At 42.6% G+C, this 24,336-nt stretch overlaps 1 protein-coding gene across 1 annotated transcript in view; it reads left to right on the forward strand.

The window, feature by feature from the left end:
- Positions 1-24,336, forward strand: part of PPL (periplakin) — a 37,018-nt gene that overhangs the window by 9,210 nt on the left and 3,472 nt on the right. Inside the window, exons 2-21 of the mRNA XM_075284574.1 lie at positions 10,580-10,679; positions 12,630-12,784; positions 15,267-15,390; positions 15,481-15,606; positions 15,693-15,734; positions 15,824-15,985; positions 16,176-16,283; positions 17,227-17,322; positions 17,486-17,608; positions 18,949-19,095; positions 19,187-19,338; positions 20,136-20,230; positions 21,718-21,884; positions 22,008-22,186; positions 22,287-22,425; positions 22,598-22,791; positions 22,870-23,020; positions 23,100-23,183; positions 23,373-23,486; positions 23,661-23,753. Coding sequence (XP_075140675.1) covers positions 10,580-10,679; positions 12,630-12,784; positions 15,267-15,390; positions 15,481-15,606; positions 15,693-15,734; positions 15,824-15,985; positions 16,176-16,283; positions 17,227-17,322; positions 17,486-17,608; positions 18,949-19,095; positions 19,187-19,338; positions 20,136-20,230; positions 21,718-21,884; positions 22,008-22,186; positions 22,287-22,425; positions 22,598-22,791; positions 22,870-23,020; positions 23,100-23,183; positions 23,373-23,486; positions 23,661-23,753 — 2,551 coding nt within the window. The remainder of the gene's footprint in view (positions 1-10,579; positions 10,680-12,629; positions 12,785-15,266; positions 15,391-15,480; positions 15,607-15,692; positions 15,735-15,823; positions 15,986-16,175; positions 16,284-17,226; positions 17,323-17,485; positions 17,609-18,948; positions 19,096-19,186; positions 19,339-20,135; positions 20,231-21,717; positions 21,885-22,007; positions 22,187-22,286; positions 22,426-22,597; positions 22,792-22,869; positions 23,021-23,099; positions 23,184-23,372; positions 23,487-23,660; positions 23,754-24,336) is intronic.

Genomic DNA, 24,336 nt, shown 5'->3' on the forward strand with positions numbered 1-24,336 from the left:
AAGGCATGGAAATTTTTAACATGGCGAAACGTTCTCTGTGGTTGGCAAATATGCACAAACCCCACCAGTGCCGGACCCCAGAGTACCAAATGGTCCCCCAGTGGGTCTGACCCAAACACAATAATGGTCCGGCAGAAGACTACCAAATTTGATGGCTACTTTTGGTCTATTTAGTAGGGGTTGTTGGAGGGTGGGCATCACGATAATTTTATCTGGCGGACCCAAGGTACCGCCGTGCGACATGGGGAGTGTGAACCCCTAATGCCACCCTTTATGTAAAGTCGAATGATTGTATTTGGCGCCTATAGGAGGAGTGGCTGGACTTGGCCTACAGGTCATAGAGGCAGCGCCTTCTGTCACTATGGGGCCCATAAATAACAAGGCCCTATTTTGAATGGTGATCTGCACCCCCCCCTCCTGACAATACTCGCCCATGGACTAATACTGGGGGGGGGGGGGGGGGGTTGTGTCATGGCTGGGCGATAAAGACCACCCCCTCTGACTGTACAGGGCTATGGACATGTACTATCAGGAGGGGCAGTACCAGCTAGACTGTCAGGAACGCCCTTCTGACAAGTGAAGAGCTATACGTAATTGCACCGATATCTCTTCCTACAGGGCACATAACGGGAAAGCCGACAGTGCGCTGAATTCAACTTTCTAGCGGTATATAAAACCGCGTGAGCCTGAGGACATGACGGTTCCTCTTTAAGTCCAGAGCTGTATGTGTGACTGATACCAGGCACTCCTCTTATAACGCTCCGGTAGTATTATAAGCTGTTGATTTTAGGGTTAGTGGCCCTTTAAATAGCACAGTAGGAGACCTACAATATCAATGCTATGAGTGGAGTATTATTTACCCATCAGACTGCAGACTGTATACATTCCTTATCACAGAGACCTGCTGAGTAAATACAGAGACTATATAGCATTACTCAACATCCATGAGATCATGGGAGAGATATCGGCTACACATCAGTGACTGCTTAAGTGGCTCAACTTGTGATGGCTGTATATATAGCGCCTGAGGAGAGATGCCTGATATACTGGGAGATATACATCTTGTATATAGTGATATGGACCATGCAGGTATAACCTGGGTATCTCCTGTATATACCGTATTTATATATGTACTGCCAAATCCTGTACCAAAGGACAGTACTAGTATACAGAAACTCTAGGTGGTATATATAGGTAATGTGATAGATACTACCATTATATGAGCACTAGTACTATAGTACTGAAGCTATGACTGGTATATACGGATGCTGTGATTGGTACTACTATATACCGTAAGCCTTATGTATAGTAGCATTAAACAGCAGCTATGTGTGGTATGTATGTGTAGTGACTGTGCACTATAATATACTAGTATTATGTCATTATTATGTATAGCACTATTATAGAGATTATATAGATGATATGAATGACTACTAGGACTAATAGTATTATGTCAGTATTATGTATTGTACGATCATACAGGCCCAAAGCCTGAGGCTGCACTACTAGAGGTTCATCCGCTACATTATGGCTTCCAGTGACCCTCCACATGAATGTTTGCACATAATGGTCACTATTCTAGCCAGGCAGGATGTAGACATGGACGTCTTTAGTGAAACCGTACATTGTCTCCATGACAGGAATAAGAAGAGGTTGCATTGGTATCAGAATCTCTCAGTAGTGCAGCCTCAGGCTCTTCATTCTGGTTCCTGACACCTGAACTCTAATTGTTTGCTATGGGCAACAGACACGACTACAAACATTACTACTAGCTGTTCTCTGCTTGCTGTCAGTGAATGGGGACGCTCTTCTTACATCTAAGAGGGGGTGCAGATGCTTGGCACAGATTTTGGGGCCTGGTAGTGATTTTGTATGGGCTCCAATGAGTTTCATGTTACGCTTCTGCTTCCAGACTTCCTAACTCTCACAACTGAGGGTTTGTTACAATTGCACTCCATCTAGACAATCCACCGTCATGCTATGCAGCGCTCATTGCTGCCCCCTTCCCTGCCTGGCCATATATTATTGTGCACCGGATTGCCTGTTATTTATAGGATGGCCATATGAATCATTTCCCTCTTCGGGCAGGAAATGTCCCATTTTTTATTTTCTGTCAGTGCTCGGGGGAGTCAGCAGGGGGCAGGCCAGGAAGGAGTCTTGTTGTTTACCTGCCAGAGAAGAGTGGGGTTTGGCCTAGGACCATTGTGGATCCAGGCTGGGGACGGGATGTTCTGCCATAGGATCGGCCCCCCTCTTCCTATGTACAGTGTGCGGTGGTTGCTGGGAGGGATGATCTGCTCTCGGTGACTCCAAGTCTTCGTTATATTTTAATTAGCGGATTGTTTGTTTCCTGAGATGTAATTTAATTAGTTTCCAGCTTAGAAAGTGAAGGGAATCGAAGATCTAGGCTCAGTAATATGCTGGTCATTAGACTTGGAAATCGCGGGTGTAATTCGGATATTGTGCTCATGTGAAAGTGGTCTTGGTGAACAATAGTCTTGTGAAAATTGCATGTTAATGGGGCAACACAGTGGCTCAGTGGTTAGCACTATAGCCTTGCAGCACTAGAGTCCTGGGTTCAAATCCCGCCAGGAATATCTGCAAGGAGTTTGTATGTTCTCCCCATGTTTGCGTGGATTTTCTCCCATTCTACAAAGACATACTGATAGGGGAAAAAAAAAAATACATAAAAAAAAATTAAAAAATTGCGTGTTAATATCTTACTCCCCGGCTGAGATCTGATCACTTGAAGTTACAGGCCAAAAGCGTGAGGCTGCACCACTTAGAGTGTTGATAATATGACCTTGTCACACAAACTAATCCCCAAAATGGGTGTGGCATATGGTCATATTTACATAAAAGGGGCATTTCTGTGACATTTTAGGGACATTCTTTGGAGGAACAGGGCCTTAAAGGGAATGTGTCACCAAACCCCTGTATATCACCCAATACATAGCTTAGGGTCACCTGAATCAAACAGGGTTTTCTCTTGTAAATTGGTGCCTCTGTTGCTGTTTGGAGCAAAGAGGGTGCTGCTGTTGCTCCAAATAACTCATTTGCATATTGACAAAAATGGTGATCTCTTGGCAACAGAGATTGTTGTTTCAGGTGACCCTAACCTATCTATCTGCAGGGCTGGATTGAAATATGGGTGTCTGGTGACACCCCTTTAAAGAGAACCTTTCACCACCTCCACCAACGGCATCTCTTTGTATCCTTTAATCGGCGCCGCTCCACTGGTTCCGGTACAGTTGGAATTTTTTCTCTAGCCCTCACCATTCCTGAACAATCAATGCTGCTAGCTTCAGTACCTAATATGCTGGTTAGGCTTTTTACTGTCAGATGGGTGGTCCTCGGATGAAGCAGATAGTCTGAGCCCTGCCCACTATACAGTATAGAGCCTAATTAGCATATTAGGTGGTGAACTAAGAACACCAATATCTCAGTAACGGTGGGGGCTAGAGAAAAAAATTCCAACTGCGCCTGAATCAGTGGAGCAGGACCTATTAAAGGATCCAAAGAGCTGGAGTCTGAGGGGTGGTGAAACGTCCTCTTGAAAATGTCTGGTAGATTTTAGACTCCAATAGACAATGTAGCTGAACTAGAATGAGCGATCAGCATCGGCCATGTTAGATGCCATGGGAATAGCTGTTCCTCCTTCTCTGACATCTTCCTGGCAGCCAATCAGGATGTTATTAGAAATGTACCTGATGCCAACAACTAAGATAATAATGTACAAAGGAGCTGGTGGCGTCCATTGTGGGGACTATGATAACACCGCTGTGTGCTGTGGTTGTAGCTTTGTGTTTGTTGTGTACCTTAGGCAGACAAAAGCCGTACTCCTGTAGCACAATCTACATCCCAAATATGTAATAAAAATAAACTGACCTCCCACAATTCTGTGCTCCGAAGTATGCCAAACCTTGGAAGGAGCCAATGGATCTTTCTCATACTGATCTTTCTGGTTCATTCATGACTAGAATGCGAGCATAGCAGTGACGTCTGACACACAGGCATCAGAGAGGATGTGGTAAATAGCAGTGTAATTGTTAGGTGGAGATGCGGGGGACCCCTGTACATCTGACGTTCTGGAGATCACACAAGAAGGGAAAGTTATACATATGTATTACATCTCTATTGTTACTGTAGGCGAAGACACAAAGAAGGATTTATGTGACAAGCGCTCAAAACTAAACTACATTATAATGCCCCGACACCGGCAACGCCCGACACAGCCGAGCCTGTCACCTACTGAATTATGGATGAGAGACATTCAACGACGGGCAACTTCTTATTACCATAGGAGCAGTATTATAGTAGTTATATTCTTGTACATAGGAGCAGTAATATAGTAGTTATATTCTTGTACATAGGAGTAGTATTATAGTAGTTATATTCTTGTACATAGGAGCAGTATTATAGTAGTTATATTCTTGTACATAGGAGCAGTATTATAGCAGTTATATTCTTGTACATAGGAGTAGTATTATAGTAGTTATATTCTTGTACATAGGAGCAGTATTATAGCAGTTATATTCTTGTACATAGGAGTAGTATTATAGTAGTTATATTCTTGTACATAGGAGTAGTATTATAGTAGTTATATTCTTGTACATAGGAGCAGTATTATAGCAGTTATATTCTTGTACATAGGAGTAGTATTATAGTAGTTATATTCCTGTACATAGGGGACAGTATTATAGTAGTTATATTCTTGTACATAGGAGCTGTATTATAGTAGTTATATTCTTGTACATAGGGGGCAGTATTATAGTAGTTATATTCTTGTACATAGGAGCAGTATTATAGTAGTTATATTCTAGTTTATAAAGGGCAGTATTATATTAGTTATACCAGTATTATAATAGTATATTTTCTTCTATATAAGTGTCAGTATAGCAGTAGTTATTTTCCTGAAAGGTTCACAATGTGGCAGTATCACACTTTTGCTGCCTCTTCTATATAATAATATCTTTTATGACTCTGGTCCCTGTGCAGACATGACGCTACTAGGACCTGGGGAGATCTTCCTTCCATCTCCTTTTTTCCATTGAATATAATTAGTATAGTTAATCCTAAATATGTAGAGAAGAATTCTCCGTACATGCCATAACCTGCTGCGCTCATGACGACTTCTCCTCTCTGAAGTTTACAGAACACTTCTGACACTAGCAGATCCACTCATTTCCGTGTATAAGTTGTCAGGGCTGCTGCGGCAGAGATCTCAGGTGTAGGCCGGGGTCTCGGGGACAGGAGATATATACAAACAGAGACTGAAGCTCCGCAGGCTGGAGGAGACACTACGATACATTATAAGGGAGCCATTGGGCGAGTGCTCTTATATTGGTCTTCATCTACTGTAAAGATGGCTGCCCCCGATCCAGCAAATGCCTTTTATGCAATTTTACTAATGCAACTTGCTTTAGTGAATAGTCCACCAGTGCAAACCGTCTAGTTCCCTCAGATGATTTGCCATGGTGCAGCAGGTAATACCCACAGTGGAGCAGGATATTCTTGTGTCTCGCCTCGTGTAGTTGTAGCCTTGGGTGTTATTGGAAAATTTTCAATTAAGTTTTCACTTTTTTTCACATATATTAAAATGTTTTCCCTGAAGCAAATCTGATCTCACATTTCTGTGCTAAGTGCAGGTTCCTGCAGGTACAGCTATCACCTGACAGTATACATGTACCGCGCTCTGTAGTAGGTGACGCCACCTGGTGCTATGAATCGCGTTTTTATAACTGTAGAATTGTATCACAGTAAGATTAATTAACCAGAGATTGGCTACAACGTGTTCTATCAGATGACAGCTGCAGGAAAGGTGTAGTGGAATGGATCAGATCACAAAAGTAGAAAAGATGTGGAGAAAGGGGTGGAGATAGAACACACTGGAAACCATCAGATTACAACTGCAGGAAAGATGTAATGGTATGGATGGGGATACAACACCCTAGAAACAATTAGATTACAGCAGCAGGAAAGGCGCAGTGGAATGGATGGGGATACAACACCTTAGAAACAATTAGATTGCAACAGCAGTAAAGGTGTAGTGGAATCGGTGGGAATAGAACACACTGGAAACCATCAGATTACAACAGCAGGGAAGGTGTAGTGGAATAGAAGACACTGAAACAATCAGATTGTAACTGCAGTAAAGGTGTAGTGGTCTGGGTGTGGATAGAGCACACTGGAAACAATCAGATTACACCAACATGCAGAAAAGGTGTAGTGCAATGGATGGGACTAGAATATCCTAGAAACAATTAGATTACAACAGCAGGAAAGGTGTAGTGGACTGATTGGGGACAGAACAACCAGGGACCAATGAGATAACAACTGTAAGAAAGGAGTAATGGAAAGTGTGGAGACACAACAAACTAGAACCAGATTACCGCAGCAGAAAATGTTTGGTAGAATGGATGGGGATAGAACACACTGGAAACTGTCATATTACAACAGCTAGAAAGGTATGGTGAAAAGGGTCAGATTATAACAGCAAGAAAGATGTAGAGGAATGGGTCAGATTACAACAGCAGGGAAGGTAAAGTGGAATGGGTGGGTATAGAATACCCTGGAATCAATCAGATTACAACAGTAGAAAACATGCAGCGGAATAGATGGGGATAAAACCCCTGGAGCCAATCAGATTACAGTAGCAGGAAAGATGTAGCGGAACGGTTGTGGATACAATACCCTGGAACCAATGACATTAAAACAGAGGGTTGAACGGGTGGACACGTTTGTGATGTAGGAAAAATGATGGTAATGATGACATGGAGTTAGGACACTCTGCATATTATCGAAAAGCTCAAAGAAGCAGAATATGAGACATAAGGGGGTGGGGATGGATCTGATTTTAGCCAGTGGGCGGTGATAATACACTGTAGCAAATTAAACAAAGGAATTTTTGACTTAAGCAGGGGAGGAGCTTTGAAACAGGTGGGGCTCAAGGATTCAGTAACCAATCAGACCTTGGGATTAATGTTGTTGTAAAGCAAAACGTGTACTCTGTGGGGGTAGAACATTAAGTAACCAATCAGATCTTGAGAGTGAAGACCTAAGTAAGGGTGGAGTACTGAAGTAGGAGGGTCTTGAACACCCTGTAACCAGATCAGATTTTAGCAGCAGAAGATGAGCTGTAAAGTGGGTAGTGATATAACACTATGTAGCCAATCAGATGCTAGGAATGATGACATAAGCAGGGGAGGAGCTCTGAAGAGACCCTTGTAGCCAATCAGATCCTGCTAATGTTGTTTAACATAAGATAAGCAGTGAAGTGGGTGGGGATAGAATCCTATGGCCAATCAGATGCTGGGAATGAAGACTTAAGCAGGGGAGGAGCTTTGAAGAAAAACTTGTAACCAATCAGATTCTGGGAATGATCTTATCAGCAGGAGATGAGCAGTGAATTGGGCGGGGACAGCATAATATATAGCTAATGAGCAGCTTGGAATAGTAGGCGGGGTTAGAACACTATGCTGCAAACCAGAAGATTTTCAGAATGGCGTCACACCCACCATGTTTAACCCATAGTCTGACATTTTTATCCTCACTCCCACATCCAATCACCAAACGGTAATAAACGACATCTCAACAAAATGAGAAAATCCTGTAAAGTAAACCGTTCCAGGCAGGCGTTTAACCTGTTCATACAGCAAAGGCTCGAGGACGGAAGAGGCGTCTAATCTGATGAAATTAAGTCTCATAAATCTCATTAAAATTCATAAAAAAATTGAGCTAAGTGGCATATAGGAAGTAAAGTAAGTGAGCCGTGGACTGGAGAGGCGTCACTGCCTTCAGGATACGTTACATCACCTAGACGTGTTTGGTTATGATGTCATCAGTGGGGGGTTGAAGAAGTAAAGATTATAACTGCAAGATCTGTAGGGGTCTGACCACAGCTGGACCTGGATTAATATTGATTTGTATAGTAAAAATCCTATAATCTAGAAATTATCGGATTAGCAGATGGCCAAAAGGGCGAGAATTTCCATGTGGCGGTTTACACTACAGAACTGCTACCACCTCATCATTGACGGGTTTTACTCTCACAAGACTGCAGATTATGGTGGACTGACTGAAGGAATTTCTGGATTATTGGATGCCAAACTAATGGATTATAGAAGGTTATGGTGACATGTGGCATACACTTTTATCTGCGGTATTTCCTCATGCACATTCTTGTATGCGGAGTAACATGGCCGCTGACCCCCAGCTGGACGCATACATTTGTCCAAGAAATAAGTGAAAGGTAAAAGCTTGAAGCTTCAGAAATATGTCCCTCTAATTCTTTGAATCCAGAATCTAATAATCCCAAATTTCCGATAGCCTGAAGCAAAGTTCAATGTGGCGCGCAAAATCCTTACAATATATAGACATGATCACAGGACAGATAATCGTACACCAGCAGGGAAGAAGACTCCCTCTTCTCACATATACTGACTTGGCTCGTTTCCATTTTGTGGTTGGTTAGGCCTAGTCTCACTTGGATATCTTTAGGCACAATCTGTGGATTTGTCTTTAAACCTGGTTTACATCCCTTGTCTACCTCAGTAGCTCACCAGCAAGGAAGAAGACTCCCTTTTCTCCCACATATTCACATTGGCTTGGCCCATTTTTCTCACTGCAGCCTAGTCAGTTAGGTCTAGCCTCAACTCTCTTTAGGCCTGGTCTACTGCATTTGTGTTTAGGCCAGATCTGCAGCCGTTGTCTATGGTACTTAGCATCACCACAGCAGGTAGGAAGACTCCCTCTTCTCCCACATATTCACATTGGCTTGGCCCATCTCTCTCACTACAGCCTAGTCAGTTAGGTCTAGCCTCAACTCTCTTTAGGCCTGGCCTACTGCATTTGTGTTTAGGCTAGATCTGCAGCCCTTGTCTATAATATTTATTCAGTGGCACCACAGCAGGTAGGAAGACTCCTTCTTCTCCCACAGATTCACATTGGCTTGGCCCATTTTTCTCACTACAACCTGGTCCGTCGATTGTCAGCCATGATGACTACTGCCCCAGTCCCTAGCCAGGACTCTGCTCCACGTTTGCCTGTTCCTTGACGCCTGTCTCATAGGCAGCTACTGTCTCATCACTTCTTGTCAGAGAGCTGTTAGATCTTCAGCAAGGCCCCAATATTCCTGATCAAAATAAATTTTACTGTAGGTGCGTTATGGGATGTCGGCTTTGAGATTATTGTATTGGTCAAGAGTAAAAAAAAAACAAAAACAGCACCACACCCCAGCACAGGTTGCGTGTGGTATTGCATCTCAGTCCCATTCACTTCCATAGAGATGAGCGGCAATACCTGACCTAACTCAGGAACAGGTGTGGCACTATTTTTGGAAGGATGCAGCCATGTTTTTCTAATCCTGGACAACCCATCTGAAACAAGCCCCTGCCCTGTGTACAGGGAGAACATTCCTGAGATATCAGTGTCAGGCTGGGCAAGATTTATAAGGTCGGGTTGAGCTGGAAATATAATGATAGCAGGAGGGTTTTACTCTGCGTAGTCGCCGCGTTTCAGTTGGACCGTTGTCTCCTACAATGCGTTATGGTACAACCAGTCCGATATAGGGACAGGTAAAGCAGCACCGCAAACAGGCCTCATACCTCAGCTGCCTGGTGTCATATGGGAGAAGGGGGATATTGGGGATAACACCTGTCATCCCTGAATGTTTAGTGCATTTGTTACAATGTATCAGTGCAGGGAAGAAATCAGAAAACTGTGTGGCAGTATCCATGTGTATGATGGGTCACTATACAAACGTATATCATCATTCATGAGGCCGACTGTGCCTCACACCTCACTGCAGGATAAGCAGCCGCCAGCACTGCAGTCACATGGAGACCTGACGCCTGTCTGCCATATATTTATTGATCCCACATTAACTACTTAGACGGTCCCATTAAAGGGTTAACCAATCGGGCCTGCAGATTGTAAGCTCTTGTGACCAGCTGCATCATACCACTAATATAGGGTGCCATGGATCTGTGCCAGTAGGGGGGGCCCATTTTGGAGAGAAGGGGTCCCAGCCTTTAATCTCTGGATGTACTTGGATGGGGTGGGATAAGTCTAGGTTTATATGGTGATATTGTTGGTCTGGGGCAACAAGCCCAGTATAAGGTATGACCAATGCAGGGGCCCATTTTCCCTTAGCAGGGGTGACCGCATGCCAGCTCTAGTGCTGCTGCCAGTGTATATGCCAGAGGGGTGTATGTTGCAGGTGTCACCGCCACCTCTGCCCCCTACAGCTCCATTACTGCACATGCAGGGAATGACTGGCAGTCCCATGTAAACAGCACAGAGAGTAGGGCTGTACACCCCTGCCTGCAGCTCCCGCTTGATCCCCTTGGCTTAGATACACACATAGTTTGGAAAGTAATACAAAAGGCCGAGTGAGTCACCAGCTAATGAGCTGGCAGCGGGCCCATCCATGCTCCCCCTTGGCACACGGCTTCTCAGAGCTGGAGCTGGGCCGGCCCAGGGGTGTGAACCAGAGGGAGAGGACTGAAAGCTGGGACTGCTGAGCGAGGACTATGCTGTGCCTGGCTGACATCAGGTCTCTCTCTGTCTCCTCTTATAGGGTCTCCAACAAGGAACTGTCCGAGCTCATCGACCGCCTGCAGAAGAATGCCGACCTGGTGGAGCACAACGTGGTGGACACCGACTCCAAGCTGCAGAAGGTACGCGGGGGTGGCATCTATACCACAAACTGGTCTCCTATAGACACTACGTGCAGGCATAAATAAAGTCTGATACCAGGGTGAAGACAGGGACCCAAGGGAACCAGTAATGTGCTGCAGCCCACCTACCCTGTTATTTCTACTTGTCGTAATTGTTCTATGACTGTTATAATAGACGACCCCTACTAATGAGGAGATTTAAAAAAACCATGGCTGCCAAAACCAGCGCCACCCCAGTCATCAGGTTGTGTGCGGTATTGCAGCTGATCCATATTTACTCTGCTGCAATACCGGATATAACCTATGGACAGGTGTGGCGCTGTTTCTGGAATAGGAGCATACTGTGTATCAATCATACATAAAAAAATTGAGCTTTGGCTCCAGGGTGACTCCAGCGGGTCATCACAACCTCAACTTTTTCTTTTTGCAAGGGTCAGAAGGATTTTGGCTTTGCCTTACTACTGACTACAGTTGCGTGATATTCTCTACTCCTTTCACCACCAAAGCTAAATTCAGAGTTCTGCTTTGAAAAATTGAAATTATGGATTAAAAATTGTTGTAAAAACAGCAAAACTGACACGTTACACGATGTTGTCTTCTCCTTTCACCTCCAAAGCTAAATTCAGAATTCTGCTTTGGTTGTGACTGGAGAAAAAAATAAAATAAATTGGTGCAAAAACAGTAAAACTGACAAGTGACAAGATATTGTCTCTTTTCACTTTCAAAGCTGAATCCCCAAATTCTGCTTTGGGTGTGATTGGAGAAAAAAAGGTTGTATAATAATTAAAAATTGGTGTAAACATTGTAAAATAGACATATTACATGATGTTTTCTTCCCTTGTCACCTCCAAAGCTAAATTCTGAATTCTGCTTTGGTTGTGACTGGAGGAAAATTTGACTTTGCGCTTCCAAAGCTAAATCTCCAAACTTTGCTTTGGGTGTGTTTGGAGTACAGGTTGTATAATCATTGAAAAATTGATGTAAAAACAGTAAAACTAACTTTACGTGATGTTTTCTTCTCCTTTCACACCCCAAGCTAAATTCCGCTTTGGCTGTGACTGGAGAAAAAAATTGTTCAATAATAAATTGAGGTAAAAATAGTAAAACTGATTAGTCACTTCCAAAGCCAAATCCCAAAACTCTGCTTTGGGTGTGATTGGAGAAAATAATTTATATAGTACTGTTGTATAATAATTAAAAAATTGGGGTAAAAATAGTAAAACTGACATATTACAAGAAGATTTCTTCTCTTTTCACCTCCAAAGCTAAATTCTAAACTCTGCTTTGGTTGTGACTGGAGAAAAAAAAATTAAAAATTGGTGCAAAATCAGTAAAACTTATGATATACGTGAAGTTTTTTTTTTTTTTTCTACTCCATTCACCTCCAAAGCGAAAATCACAATTTTGCTTTGGTTGTGACTAGAGGAAAGGTTGTACAATAATTAACAATTGGAACTTTCTGGAGCAGAATTGGACTGCGGACTGGAGTGCTAAAAGCGGAATCTATGCTTTGCAAGGCCCGATAAGCGCTCTCTTCTGCTCGTAAATCACTTTTTATAGCTTTTTGCAAGGAAAATAGCAGGAAACGGGCTGGGAAGTAAAACTGGAAAGACATCACAAGGCGAGAGCAGATCTGCAGGGAATCTCTGTGTTTACACAGGACTGCTGAGGTCACACACAATCTGCAGCTCCGCGGGATGTTTTGCAGCTGAGGGCAATATTTTCCTGCATTCTTACAGTACACCTTAAGGGGGCGGTGTTTTTTTCACTTTACATCAGGTATTTGTTATAAAGTACAGTTATGACACCACCAGGTGGTGATAGAGGGTACTGCAGGTAAATTTTTACATTACTCAGTCCTAGAGCTGCATACATAAAATTGAGATAGGTGATTATAATGAAGTGATATCCTCCGTTTATTTGGTTTTTAACCCATTATTTTCCACCCAGGATGTGGAGAAGGTTCTCTCCCAGCAGCCTGTGATGCACAAAGAATCCACAGCCAACACCATGGCGGAGACAGAGAAGATCATCGTGGTCCTGGAAACCGATGCCCTCCTGGCCCGCCAGTTCAATCACCCACAGGGTGACATGATACAAGAGGAGTGAGTGTCAGTGCACGTTTTTGGAAAGCTTATGGAGATAAAGGACAAAAGCTTCTCATGGAGTCCTGTATTGGCTTATTAAACAAGATGGCTATGGGTGACGGACGCCCCATTGTAATCCAGCTGATGGGTCTTGGATGCAAACTTATTTGTTTAATGTCCCTCAATACGGCTGGCACCTCGCCCCTCGCCCCTTGCAGCCGCTCTGACTGATCTCTTTTTATGTTTTGTCATTTACAAGGCTCAGGGCTAAGCTTACTACAGACCGGGCCGACAGAAATAGCCCCCGTGGCGATACTGTATCCCTGACAGGTGGTCAGAGCAATGCCAGCCACATTCCTCTAAGGGGCGTCACATACAGCTTGCATGTTGATCAGTCCCTAAGGCAGGCTGCTGTGGTTAGCAAAGGGTTAAATAATAAAAACAAAAAAACATATTATATTGTCACGTTATAATATGGCTCTATCCAAGATCGAGTATTTTATGTTACTGTCCTGACTTTGGGAAAGTATAATATCACGTAACTATCCCTCACCAGACCAAGTAAAATGTTATATTACTATCCTGACGCGGAATATCATGTCAAACTATTTAGTTATTATCGGCCTGGACCACATATAATACTATGTTACTATCCCGACCTGGACCACATCTAATACCATGTTACTATCCCAACCTGGGCCACATATAATATTATGTTACTATCTCGACCTGGACCACATATAATACCATGTTACTATCCCGACCAGGACCACATCTAATACCATGTTACTATCCCGACCAGGACCACATCTAATACCATGTTACTATCCCGACCAGGACCACATCTAATACCATGTTACTATCCCGACCAGGACCACATCTAATACCATGTTACTATCCCGACCTGGACCACATCTAATACCATGTTACTATCCCAACCTGGGCCACATCTAATACCATGTTACTATCCCAACCTGGGCCACATATAATATTATGTTACTATCTCGACCTGGACCACATATAATAGTGTTACTATCCCGACCTGGACCACATCTAATACCATGTTACTATCCCGACCTGGACCACATCTAATACCATGTTACTATCCCGACCTGGACCACATCTAATACCATGTTACTATCCCGACCTGGGCCACATATAATGTTACTATCCCGACCAGGACCACATCTAATACCATGTTACTATCCCGACCTGGACCACATCTAATACCATGTTACTATCCCAACCTGGGCCACATCTAATACCATGTTACTATCCTGACCTGGACCACATCTAATACCATGTTACTATCCCAACCTGGGCCACATCTAATACCATGTTACTATCCCAACCTGGGCCACATATAATATGTTACTATCCTGACCTAGACTACATATAATATTATGTTAGTATCCCGACCTGGACCACATAAAATATTATGTTACTATCGCGATCTGGACCACATATTATATTATGATACTATTCCGACCTGGACCACATATAATATTATGTTACTATTCCGACCTGGACCACATATAATAATATGTTACTATTCCGACCTGGACCACATATAATATTATGTTACTATTCCGACCTGGACCACATATAATACAATGTTACTATCCCAGCCCAGGTATAACATTACATCACTTTTCAGCCTGTGTCAGGTATAATATAATGCTTCTAACTTGCCCAGGTTGAAATAAAATATGAGGGTACTATCCTTCTCTGGGCCAAGTATGATATATTTTATCCTGATCTACGTAAGATATAATATAACGTTACTATCCCGGCCTAGATTGAGTATATTATTATGTGACTATTCCTGTCCAGGTCAAGTATAATCTATTACTATGCTGACTCCAGAATAATATTATGTTACTATATCCGCCTGAGTCATACATGCGTACTATGACACTCTCTGAGTCAAGTATAATATGTTACTACCTCGGCCTAACTCTATATACTTGGTATAATACTATGTTACTATATATACTCGGGTCAACTATGATATAGTACTACCCTGGCCTGGGGCAAATATAATATCCTGGCCTAGACAAAGTAAAATATTCTACGCCTATCCCGGCCCAGGTCACATACAGTGTATATTATTGATATTGTTACTGTCTCCCCCTGGGCCAAGTATAATATCCTGGTCCGATCAATACAATATTATTCTACTATCCCAAATGGGTGAAGGATAATATGATGGGTCAGATATAATATTTTAATAGGAAGCTATCTTGTTAGGGTAGAGAACCTGGAACCCAAAATCTAATCTGTACTAGAAGATCAGACCTCATGGATCATAATATGCCATATATTTTTGTGCCCTCAATGGTCATGTAGTTTGATGCTGTCCATGGGATATCTAGGGGCAGGTATAATATCTGAAGGGTCTATATAGGGTCAGGTGTCCTCTTTAGGAGATCCCCAGGTCAAGGTTGATGCCGCTGATGCCCATTCCGACACTTATCTCTGAATTTTTATTTTTTTTTAGCATCCGACAGCTTAAAGAACGTTTGCTCAGCCAGAAAGAGAAACACTACCAGATTTACAATCAGAAGATCGCGGTACCGGACGCTCCGAAACTCAACTGGGGCAAAGTTATGGACGACAAGATGGTAAGTGATGGATATAATAAGACCAGAATCCATCTGTAGGTTACGGGATATTACGCTACGTGAACATTCCTATATTTCGCACGTCTATAGGACCAGCTGAACAGCGCCACATTTGCCACCGATTTACCCAACTTGGAGAGCCAGATTATGGAGCACAACATGTTCAACAAAGAGGTGTTGGCCATTGGAGATCATATTAACAAGGACTCGGACAAGGTGGGTCACGTTCGGCCATACAATGATAACCGTGGCCTATTACTACCACTCCCGTCATCTCATGAGTTGTTACTCTTTGTCCACAGGAATACATCAGTGGACTGCAAGTGAAATATCAAAAACTTTTGGTAAGGAGTCTTCAGCTGGGGTCAATAGTCATGTCAGTTGTCAGAAACGATCAGCTCCTTCAATGACTTATTCCTACTTTCTTCGGTAGAGCGCCTCCCAGAAACGTCAGCGGGATTTGGGAATTCTACAGGATTACATGCAACGTTGTACCAATGAGCTCTACTGGCTGGATCAACAGGAGAAGGAACGCATGGAGTATGACTGGAGTGACCGCAACACTGACTACATCAGCCGCAGGAGACAGTATGAGGTCAGAACCTGGATCTGGTGGAACTTCCAATTTTCTGCCTACCATTGTACCCTTCCATACTCTTCCTACCTTATCATTTATTATGCTGCACCAACCTTGACACCACTCTACACTTCTCCCCTATATTCTCACTTCATACCCCAATGCTCCTCTACGCTTCATTCCATCGCTAATCTCTCTTCTTTAACAGAACTTCATCCAAAGGAGTCTGGAATCCAAGGAACATGAAATCAACAAACTTCAGGAGGAAGGAGATAAGCTCTTGGCAGACGGACATCCAGCCAAAATTCCCATAGAGGTAAATTATCCTACAAAACTACAGGAAAAATCAACTATATGGTGTCAACCAGATTGTCATCATGAGTTGAATGTAGAACTTTTTAGATGATACCATGCACCCTCTACTAGATGCACATTGGGATCAGAACACTGAAGATGGTGGATCATGGGGGAAAGGGGGTTACTGTAAGATGTGTTTCCATCACCGTTAACTTGTCTGAACCTCTCAATGTCTCAGACCTTCTCATAGACTTAGCAGTAAGACTATGAAGTGTCTTCTGATTTGGCCATAGAATTAGTGGTACGACCATGGGTTTGAGTCTCCAGACTTTGCCATAGATTTAATATGTAAGATGAAAGAGTTGATCATAGACTTAGCAGAAGGCCAAGGAATTGTGTCTCCATACTTGGCAGTAAGACCAAGGAGCTGTCCTCCAAACATGACCACAGATTTAGCAGTAAGACCAAGGAGTTGTCCTTCAAACTTGTCCAATTTAGCAGTAAGACCACATAGATTTAAAATATGTCAGATGAAAGAGTTGTGTCTACAGACTTGGCCATAGGAAGACCAAGGAGTTGTCTCTAGATTTAGCAGTAAGACCAAGGAGCTGTCCTCCAAACATGGCCATAGATTTAGCGGTAAGTCCAAGGAGCTGTTTCTCCAGACTTGGTCAGAGATTTAACATGTAAGATGAAGTAGTTGTGTCTGTAGACTTAGCAGGAAGACCAAAATTTGTGTCTGCAGACTTGGCAGTAAAACTAAGGAGTTGTCCTCTAAATTGGCCATAGGTTTAGTAAAAAGACAAAGAAGAAGTGCCTTCACATTGGTCCTAGACTTAGCAAGAAATCCAAGACTTGGCCATAGACTTAGCATGAAGACCACTTGGATTCTTACCATAGTAAAAGGTTGGCTACTCCATCATACATATAGTTACTCCTCATGTTCTGCTCTCTCACCTCAGGCCCACATGGAGGCTGTACATGCTGACTGGAAGGAGTATCTCAACCTCTTGATCTGTGAAGAAAGTCACCTGAAGTACATGGATGATTACCACCAGGTAAGAAGAGGGAAAGGTCCTAAAGCAGTGAGGCTTGGAGGGTGAAGTAAAGGATTCTAGACATGGCTCTCCCACTGGACAGTCCTCCAGATCTGGTTGGTGGTTGCTTCATAATGTTGGGTTATATTATGGAGAAGAGCAATGAATCTGTCTTTTTACCCAGTATTTCCGAGATGTGAAGGACACTCAAGACCTGCTGAAGAAAGTGGACAGTGATCTAGACCACAAGTACAACCCAGACTTCAAGGACAGCTACCAGATTGAGGCTCAGCTACATGAACTAGAGGTAAAAAGGGGGAGTACAGGGGAATGAACACTGTAATGAGAAAACTGAATGAAGAGTGGAGGAATCATTGCAGGATAGAAGGGAATGAAGGGTAGAGATGTGGTACATATAAATGAATGAAGGGTAGAAGAAGGATTGTAGCATAGAAGGGAATGGATTGGGATAGAAAATGAATGAACGCTGAAGAAACGAATGTAGAATAAAACAGAGTGAAGGGTAATGGTGTGGCACAGAAAAAAAAATGAATGAAAGGTGGAGGCATATATTCAGCATGGCAGAGAACAGAGTGAACAATAGAATGAAAGAAATAGAAATGAATTTATGTGAGATGTAAGGGAATGAACACATGAATAAAGGGTAAAGATGTGGTAGAGAAAAAGGAATGAAGGATGGAAGAATGAATGAATACAAGGTTATGACAATGAAAAGAAACATGTAAATCAAAGATAAAGACTGAATGAATACTAGATAGAGAGTGAAGTATAGGAAAATGAATGAATGAGGTAGGGTAGAGACAATGGAAAAAATGTTGATCAAAAATAAACATGAATGAATACTGATAAAAGAAGAATGACGTATAGGGAAGTTAATTTTGCATAGATGAAAACTCAGAATTAATACGTGAATGAAGGAGAGATATGAATTAATGTACCATATAAATGAATACGGGATAGGCAGGTAATGATGAATGAAGGATACAGAAAATGAATGAAAAGTATAGAATACCTAAGTATACAGCTCATTGCAGGTACAATAAAAGAGAATGAATCAAAAAGTGAGAAGTGTGATCAAAAGTGTAATTAAAATAATAGAGAATGAATAAGAAATTATATAAGTATAATCAGTTATAGAGAGATGAATGAGAGCAAATATGTGAAGAATGGAGATGAATTAATATAAGAGATGATTAATTGAAGGATGTAATACAAAGGTGAATTGACTGGAAATGGAAGGGGAGATAATGCAAAGATAAGTATAAACAGGAATGAAGGAATAAGAGACAAATGAATGAAGGAAAACAAATGAAACAAAAAAAGAATGCATGAATGCCAGATATGAGACTGTGGAGAAAAAAAAAGAATAGAGAAGATAAGAAAGGGGTGAAAAGCATGGAAGGGCAACTGAGAATGAATGAATGAATGAATGATGGAATGAATGAAGGATAACAACTGGTGTGGACTAAATGGAAGAATGGTAGGAACTGAAATTTAGAGGAATGACCTATATGAAACAAGGTATGAAGATGAATGAATGACTGTTCACAGACTGAAGTAACGAATAAATACAGAATTACTATGCTTCAGTCCATCATCCATTATATAAGGATCTTTGTCTCTTAGGACCAGGACAAGGCTCTGGATAAATATGAGGATGTGGTACGTTCCTTAAAGAATCGCAGCCAGCAGGTTGTACCATTGAAGTTTCGACGGGAGACACCACTGAAACCCATCCCGGTGGAGGCCCTGTGTGATTTCTACTCGGATGAGGTGAGTGACGTCCATTGAGGACAATCTGGCCAATCCTTGTACATCTGGTCTTCGGCTGAAATATAATCTATAATTCTAACATGTCTTGTAGGGTGAGATTACCCGAGGGTCTCAGTACACCCTCAAGACGAATAGGGGTGAGAAGTGGGAGGTGACTGACAGCAATGGGAAGAAGCTGGTGGCTCCAGGGGTCTGCTTCACCATACCCCCAACTGACCCTGAGGCCCTGACCATGGCAGAAAGGTAAGAGGCTGATCTATGAGGAGCAAGTATAATAGTTAGGGGAGGAGTTTATAATAAGAAAATTATAAGGAGCGAGCAATGCGCCTTACTATAACTGGGGAGAAGTATCTCGGGACTTGTTATAATAGAGATATAGGCTATTATAAAAGGGGTGGAGTTATGGGAATTAATTAGAATATAGGAGGAGGGTTTATAGCCATAGGTACAAGTCATAATAACTGGGAAGGAAATATAGAGGGTGGTTATAATAGTGGAGTAAATATAGTGAGTGGATATAATAGTTATTGGAGGAGTTATAGGGAGTGGTTATGATAGGGGAGGAGTTATGGAGAAGGAATTATAGGGAGTAGTTACAATAGGGGAGGAGTTATAGGGAGTGGTTATAATGGGGAGGAGTTAGGGAGTGATTATGATAGGGGAGGAGTTATAAGGAGTGATTATGATAGGGGAGGAGTTATAGGGAGTGATTATAATGGGGAAGGCATTATAGGGAGTAGTTACAATAGAGGAGGCATTATAGGGAGTGGTTATAATGGTTGAGTTGTATTGGGTAGCTATAATAGAGGAGGAGTTATAGTGAATAGTTATGTTTAGAGGAGGAGTTATAGGGAATTATAATTTTTAGGGGAGCAGCTACACATAACAGCTATAATTGTCAATGGAGAAGTTATAGAACATCATTTATTTCACTCCTAGAAAGCTTCCTATAACTATTAGTCTACAGGGCGGCGCTATGTCTTGTCTTTCTGCTGCCGTGTAGTTCATTTTCCTGACATATAATCCTTTCCTTTTCTCAGTACTTTCAACCAATACCGAGCCACAAAGCAGAAGGCGTCCGGCTGTAAGAACGCTTTACTGCAGCGCTGTGAAGATCTCAAGAGAGAGAATAAAGGTTTGTCAAGAGCCATGGATATATGTGATAAGTGACCTCCTTAGCGGGCTGTTCCTTGGGTATCTTCTCCATAATATCTGTGACTGCTGGGTGTAACCAGTACTGCAGCAGGACGACACTTTGATTTAGTCCTTGGTATTAGGAGACGGCTATAATCTGATAATGTAGTGTGCACTGAGACAGATGGTGCGGGCAGCTCCGGGGGCTGGCAGCGATTATGTAATATAATCTGTACAGTATTGCAGACGGACACTGCCAACAGCTTCAATGAATCCCTGGGAGATGCCAGTTATGTGAGCTGACGGTCAGCGTACCAGGATCAAAGGGTGCAGGGTATGCTGAGAGTTGTAGTTTACCCACTGCCGTAGAGCGACTGGTTTTACACCACTGGACTCCACCATCCAACAACACTCACAAAACTGGACAAAATCTATTGGGCAAACATTGATATGAGATTATGGGTGACATATGAGAAGGTTCTGAGGGATGGGGTTGCCCATTCCCCCTGTCAGTTGCTTTCATCCCATAAATTATAGAAAAGTTAAAGAATATTGCAGTATACATCATAGGAGACATGAACGACTGGTAGTAATTCGCTGCCAGTTCAATGTCTGTGAAGTATCAATCGGCATGGTGGTTGGCATGGAGCGCCGTAATTAATCCAAGGACATCACATGTTTTGCATTGACTCCGTGTACACCATACCACGGCAAAAGTCACAGCACGATCCCAGAAACATAACAGCTTCAGTAATAGGGCGTCCTCATACAACTTTTACAATTTTTTTGAAATTTTTTTTTAATGTGATTTCAGTACACATATGGAAAAAAAAAAAAAAAAAGGAACTGGTCTATCGCAAACCATTATCAAAAGGAAGAGGGCCCCTACAAACCTGCCCAACTCTCCAAACCCAATAGCCAGGGTCAGCCATCAATGGTTTCCCTTCACCAGAGCCATCTTGACCTTGGCTTCTACCTGCTCATCCTACCTGAGGTTTGAACTCCCTAAAGAGGGAGTCAAGTTTGCAGAATTCCTCAAGGTTAAGTCTCATGCACATGACCGAGTGTACAGTCGAGACTCTTCCAAGAGGGGTTCAGATTCTCAGTTTCGGTAATTCTCGAGCAGGTTCTAGCCAATGGAACAGAACCCCCTATTGATACCGATTGGGAAAGGAAGGGGGGAATTGGAGGGATCCTACCACCAGCAAATTCTGAAATTCCCACTTCTTCATCTTGGTGGATACCAAAACACATCAATCAGGCAGACTGAGTCACTTACAGGTAGTTGTGGGGCCACCAAGAACTAAACCTCCCTTTTTATAATGTATCATCTACCAGCAATGGCCCCTGTCCTAGCCACTGATGAGAATAGATACGATGCTTCCCAATCCTCTAGTAAGTGGCGCCAGAGATCTGGATCAATATGATCGTGTTTGTACTTGACACCTACCTACCAATGTCTTCAGCTGTCTACTCTATTACTCACAGCCACCACCAATGCCCAAGACAACCAGGGGCGTCAGCTGCTTGCTGGAATGGACAGAATTATCACTGATCTGGACCGACAGGAGAAGTCTATCAGCTCCTACCTGCGTCCACCTCTGGAGCAGAACCGAGCTGTGCAAGACTCTTCAGAACGGCTGAAGGAACTCAAGGTGAGAACCAAAAAACTTGAGGAGAGGGGCCGAGATCTTAGAAGTGCTTAGTTGGCTTCCTCATACTGCCGAAAAGTATCACTGGAGTTGAGTTCTCTAATTTTTCTCGCATCTTTCCTCTAGAACATTGCCAATAACGTTCGGCGTATTGAGCCTGAGAAATCTCAGCGGGTGCAGGAGTGTGAAGTCTATTTGTCTAAGGCTCCAGAAGTCTCGAGCGCACCGATCCTTCGAAGTAAAATCAACGAGACCAACAAGAAATATGAGCGGGTTAATGATCTTCTGAACTCCGCTCAGGACAAGTAAGTGGCAGCAAACCAGATGTATTGGGTATATTTTCTCTGCTGCAACACTAGAATACCAAAAAGTTGAAGTTCTTGTTGACTTGTCCACATTTTGCAGGGTTGAGGCAGCCAATCGACTGGAGGGCAGTTTACAGAAAAGCAGGGACCTTCTCTCCACCTATGAGACCAAGCTGTGCCAAGATGACACCATACCAGAAGACCCACGTGCTATGGATAAGAAACAGCAAGAGTTGTCGGTGAGTGCCCAAAGAAGAGTTTGGAAAGGAATAGTCTTCTGAGGGTCCCAGACATCTTCTAATCTTGACAATAAAATGGCTACCTCATTGGTGGAAATGTTTTATTCTTGGTGGTTCTCCCAACTGAGCCCTATCTCCATAGACTTCTTTTTGACCATCTTCATCATTCCAGGCAATCAGTTCTGAGCTCCAGATGGGAAGAGGAGTCCTTGCGGAAGCCGAGAAGAACCTTCACAACAGTAAACTTAGCTGTCAGAATCTTGCCAATCGTTTCCAAGAACACTGTCCCGATATTGAGCGTCAAGAAGGAGAGGTGTCCAAACTAAACCAACGTTACACTCAACTCGATCAGCAGATCCAGAGCAGGTGAGAAGCCACCAGGGTACAGTCCATGGAAATGACTAGTTATTTAGTGGGAAAGCTTACAAATATTCTCATATTTAGGTCCCAAGGCTTGCAGAAAGCCAAGACGGCCTATACCAACTACCGAAACAGCTACGACCAACTCGATGGTTGGCTACATAATCTGCCCAACTACGAGCCCAAGGACACAGATAGCGTCAACCAAGTGGAAACCAAGCTTAAGAACCAAAGGGTAAGCTAAACCCCAAATATAAGCAGCCTGTAAATACAAGGCTAGTACGTCAAAGTAATTCCTTATTCTCTACTTGCAGCTTCTCTTGTCTGAGATAACATCCCGGGAGCAAGATTTGGATCATGTAACCAGCAGCGCCCAGCAGTACCAACAAGCAGTGAAGGTAATACGTTCTCCTGGACCTTGCTGGACATATCTCACCTTGTCTACCAGTTGGGTCAAGTTGACACCAATGCCATGGTCATTACTCATTAGATGTCCGAAAATGCTAGAGCGGAGACAGAAGACTATATATATGGGTTGGCTAGATCACAGTATGCCGTTACACATGGCTCTTCTTTGCCTGTTTTAGGACTATGAACTTGATTCAGAAAAGCTGAGGTCTGTTCTGGATATGGAGAACCGTAGGAATACTTACACCCGGAGATCCAGGGTGTTCTCACCAGCCAACAAAGTGAAGGAAGAGGTATGTAAATATTTTTTTTTCTTAGTTGGTCAACCACTGGGGGGCACCATTTACTTGACTTCCTTTAAGATTTAACAACTACTAAAGTGATAGATGGGATGGCGTCTTTTCAAAGCCTGTAGCTAACATGTAGAGCCTTGACTGGATCAATACATCTATTTTTTGACCTTACAGGAGACAGATTTATCTGCTAGATTCACTGAGGCCAGCGCTGTCAATAAACAGAGGCTGCAGACCCTGGAGTTTGCTCAGAGCCTCTTACGCCAGGTAAGATATGTAAATTAATAATTATTCATTTTAGGAGTTTGACATTTTTTTCTTTTAACATTTCAGGAAATTAAAAATAAACATTTTAATATTTTGGGCCTTTGGCCACTTTTGGTGGTATCATCTGCGTACAATATCAATGCACACATCACATAGAATTGGCTCATGTCCTCTTATGTTGCTAAAATCTAGTTGCGTGAGGTCCTCTGTCGATTTGATTACAGGTCCTTAAGCAGCAGCAGTGACCCCTATACAGCTCTGCTGGACTGATACGTTAATACATACTGCTATGATAGCTGTCAAAATTTGATCGGCAGGCTTTTTTGTGTTTTGTATGTTTCAAGTACAGCAGTGAAGAGCTTTATTATGTGTCACCAATTGCTTAAGGACCTTAGATGTAATAATCACGGGTCCTTTAGCAGCTAGAAATCATCTATGTACTGTGTGGTTCATTGACCCAGTACAAAGCTAATGCTCCTTCTACTGGCCAACAGTGAAAAATATTGTAGCATCTTCATAAATGTGGAAGAAATTGTCAAAAATTAACATACAATATGTATTTTTTTTAATGATACATTCCCTT

The sequence above is a fragment of the Leptodactylus fuscus genome, chromosome 8 (genome assembly GCF_031893055.1).
Source record: "Leptodactylus fuscus isolate aLepFus1 chromosome 8, aLepFus1.hap2, whole genome shotgun sequence".
Lineage (NCBI taxonomy): Eukaryota > Metazoa > Chordata > Amphibia > Anura > Leptodactylidae > Leptodactylus > Leptodactylus fuscus.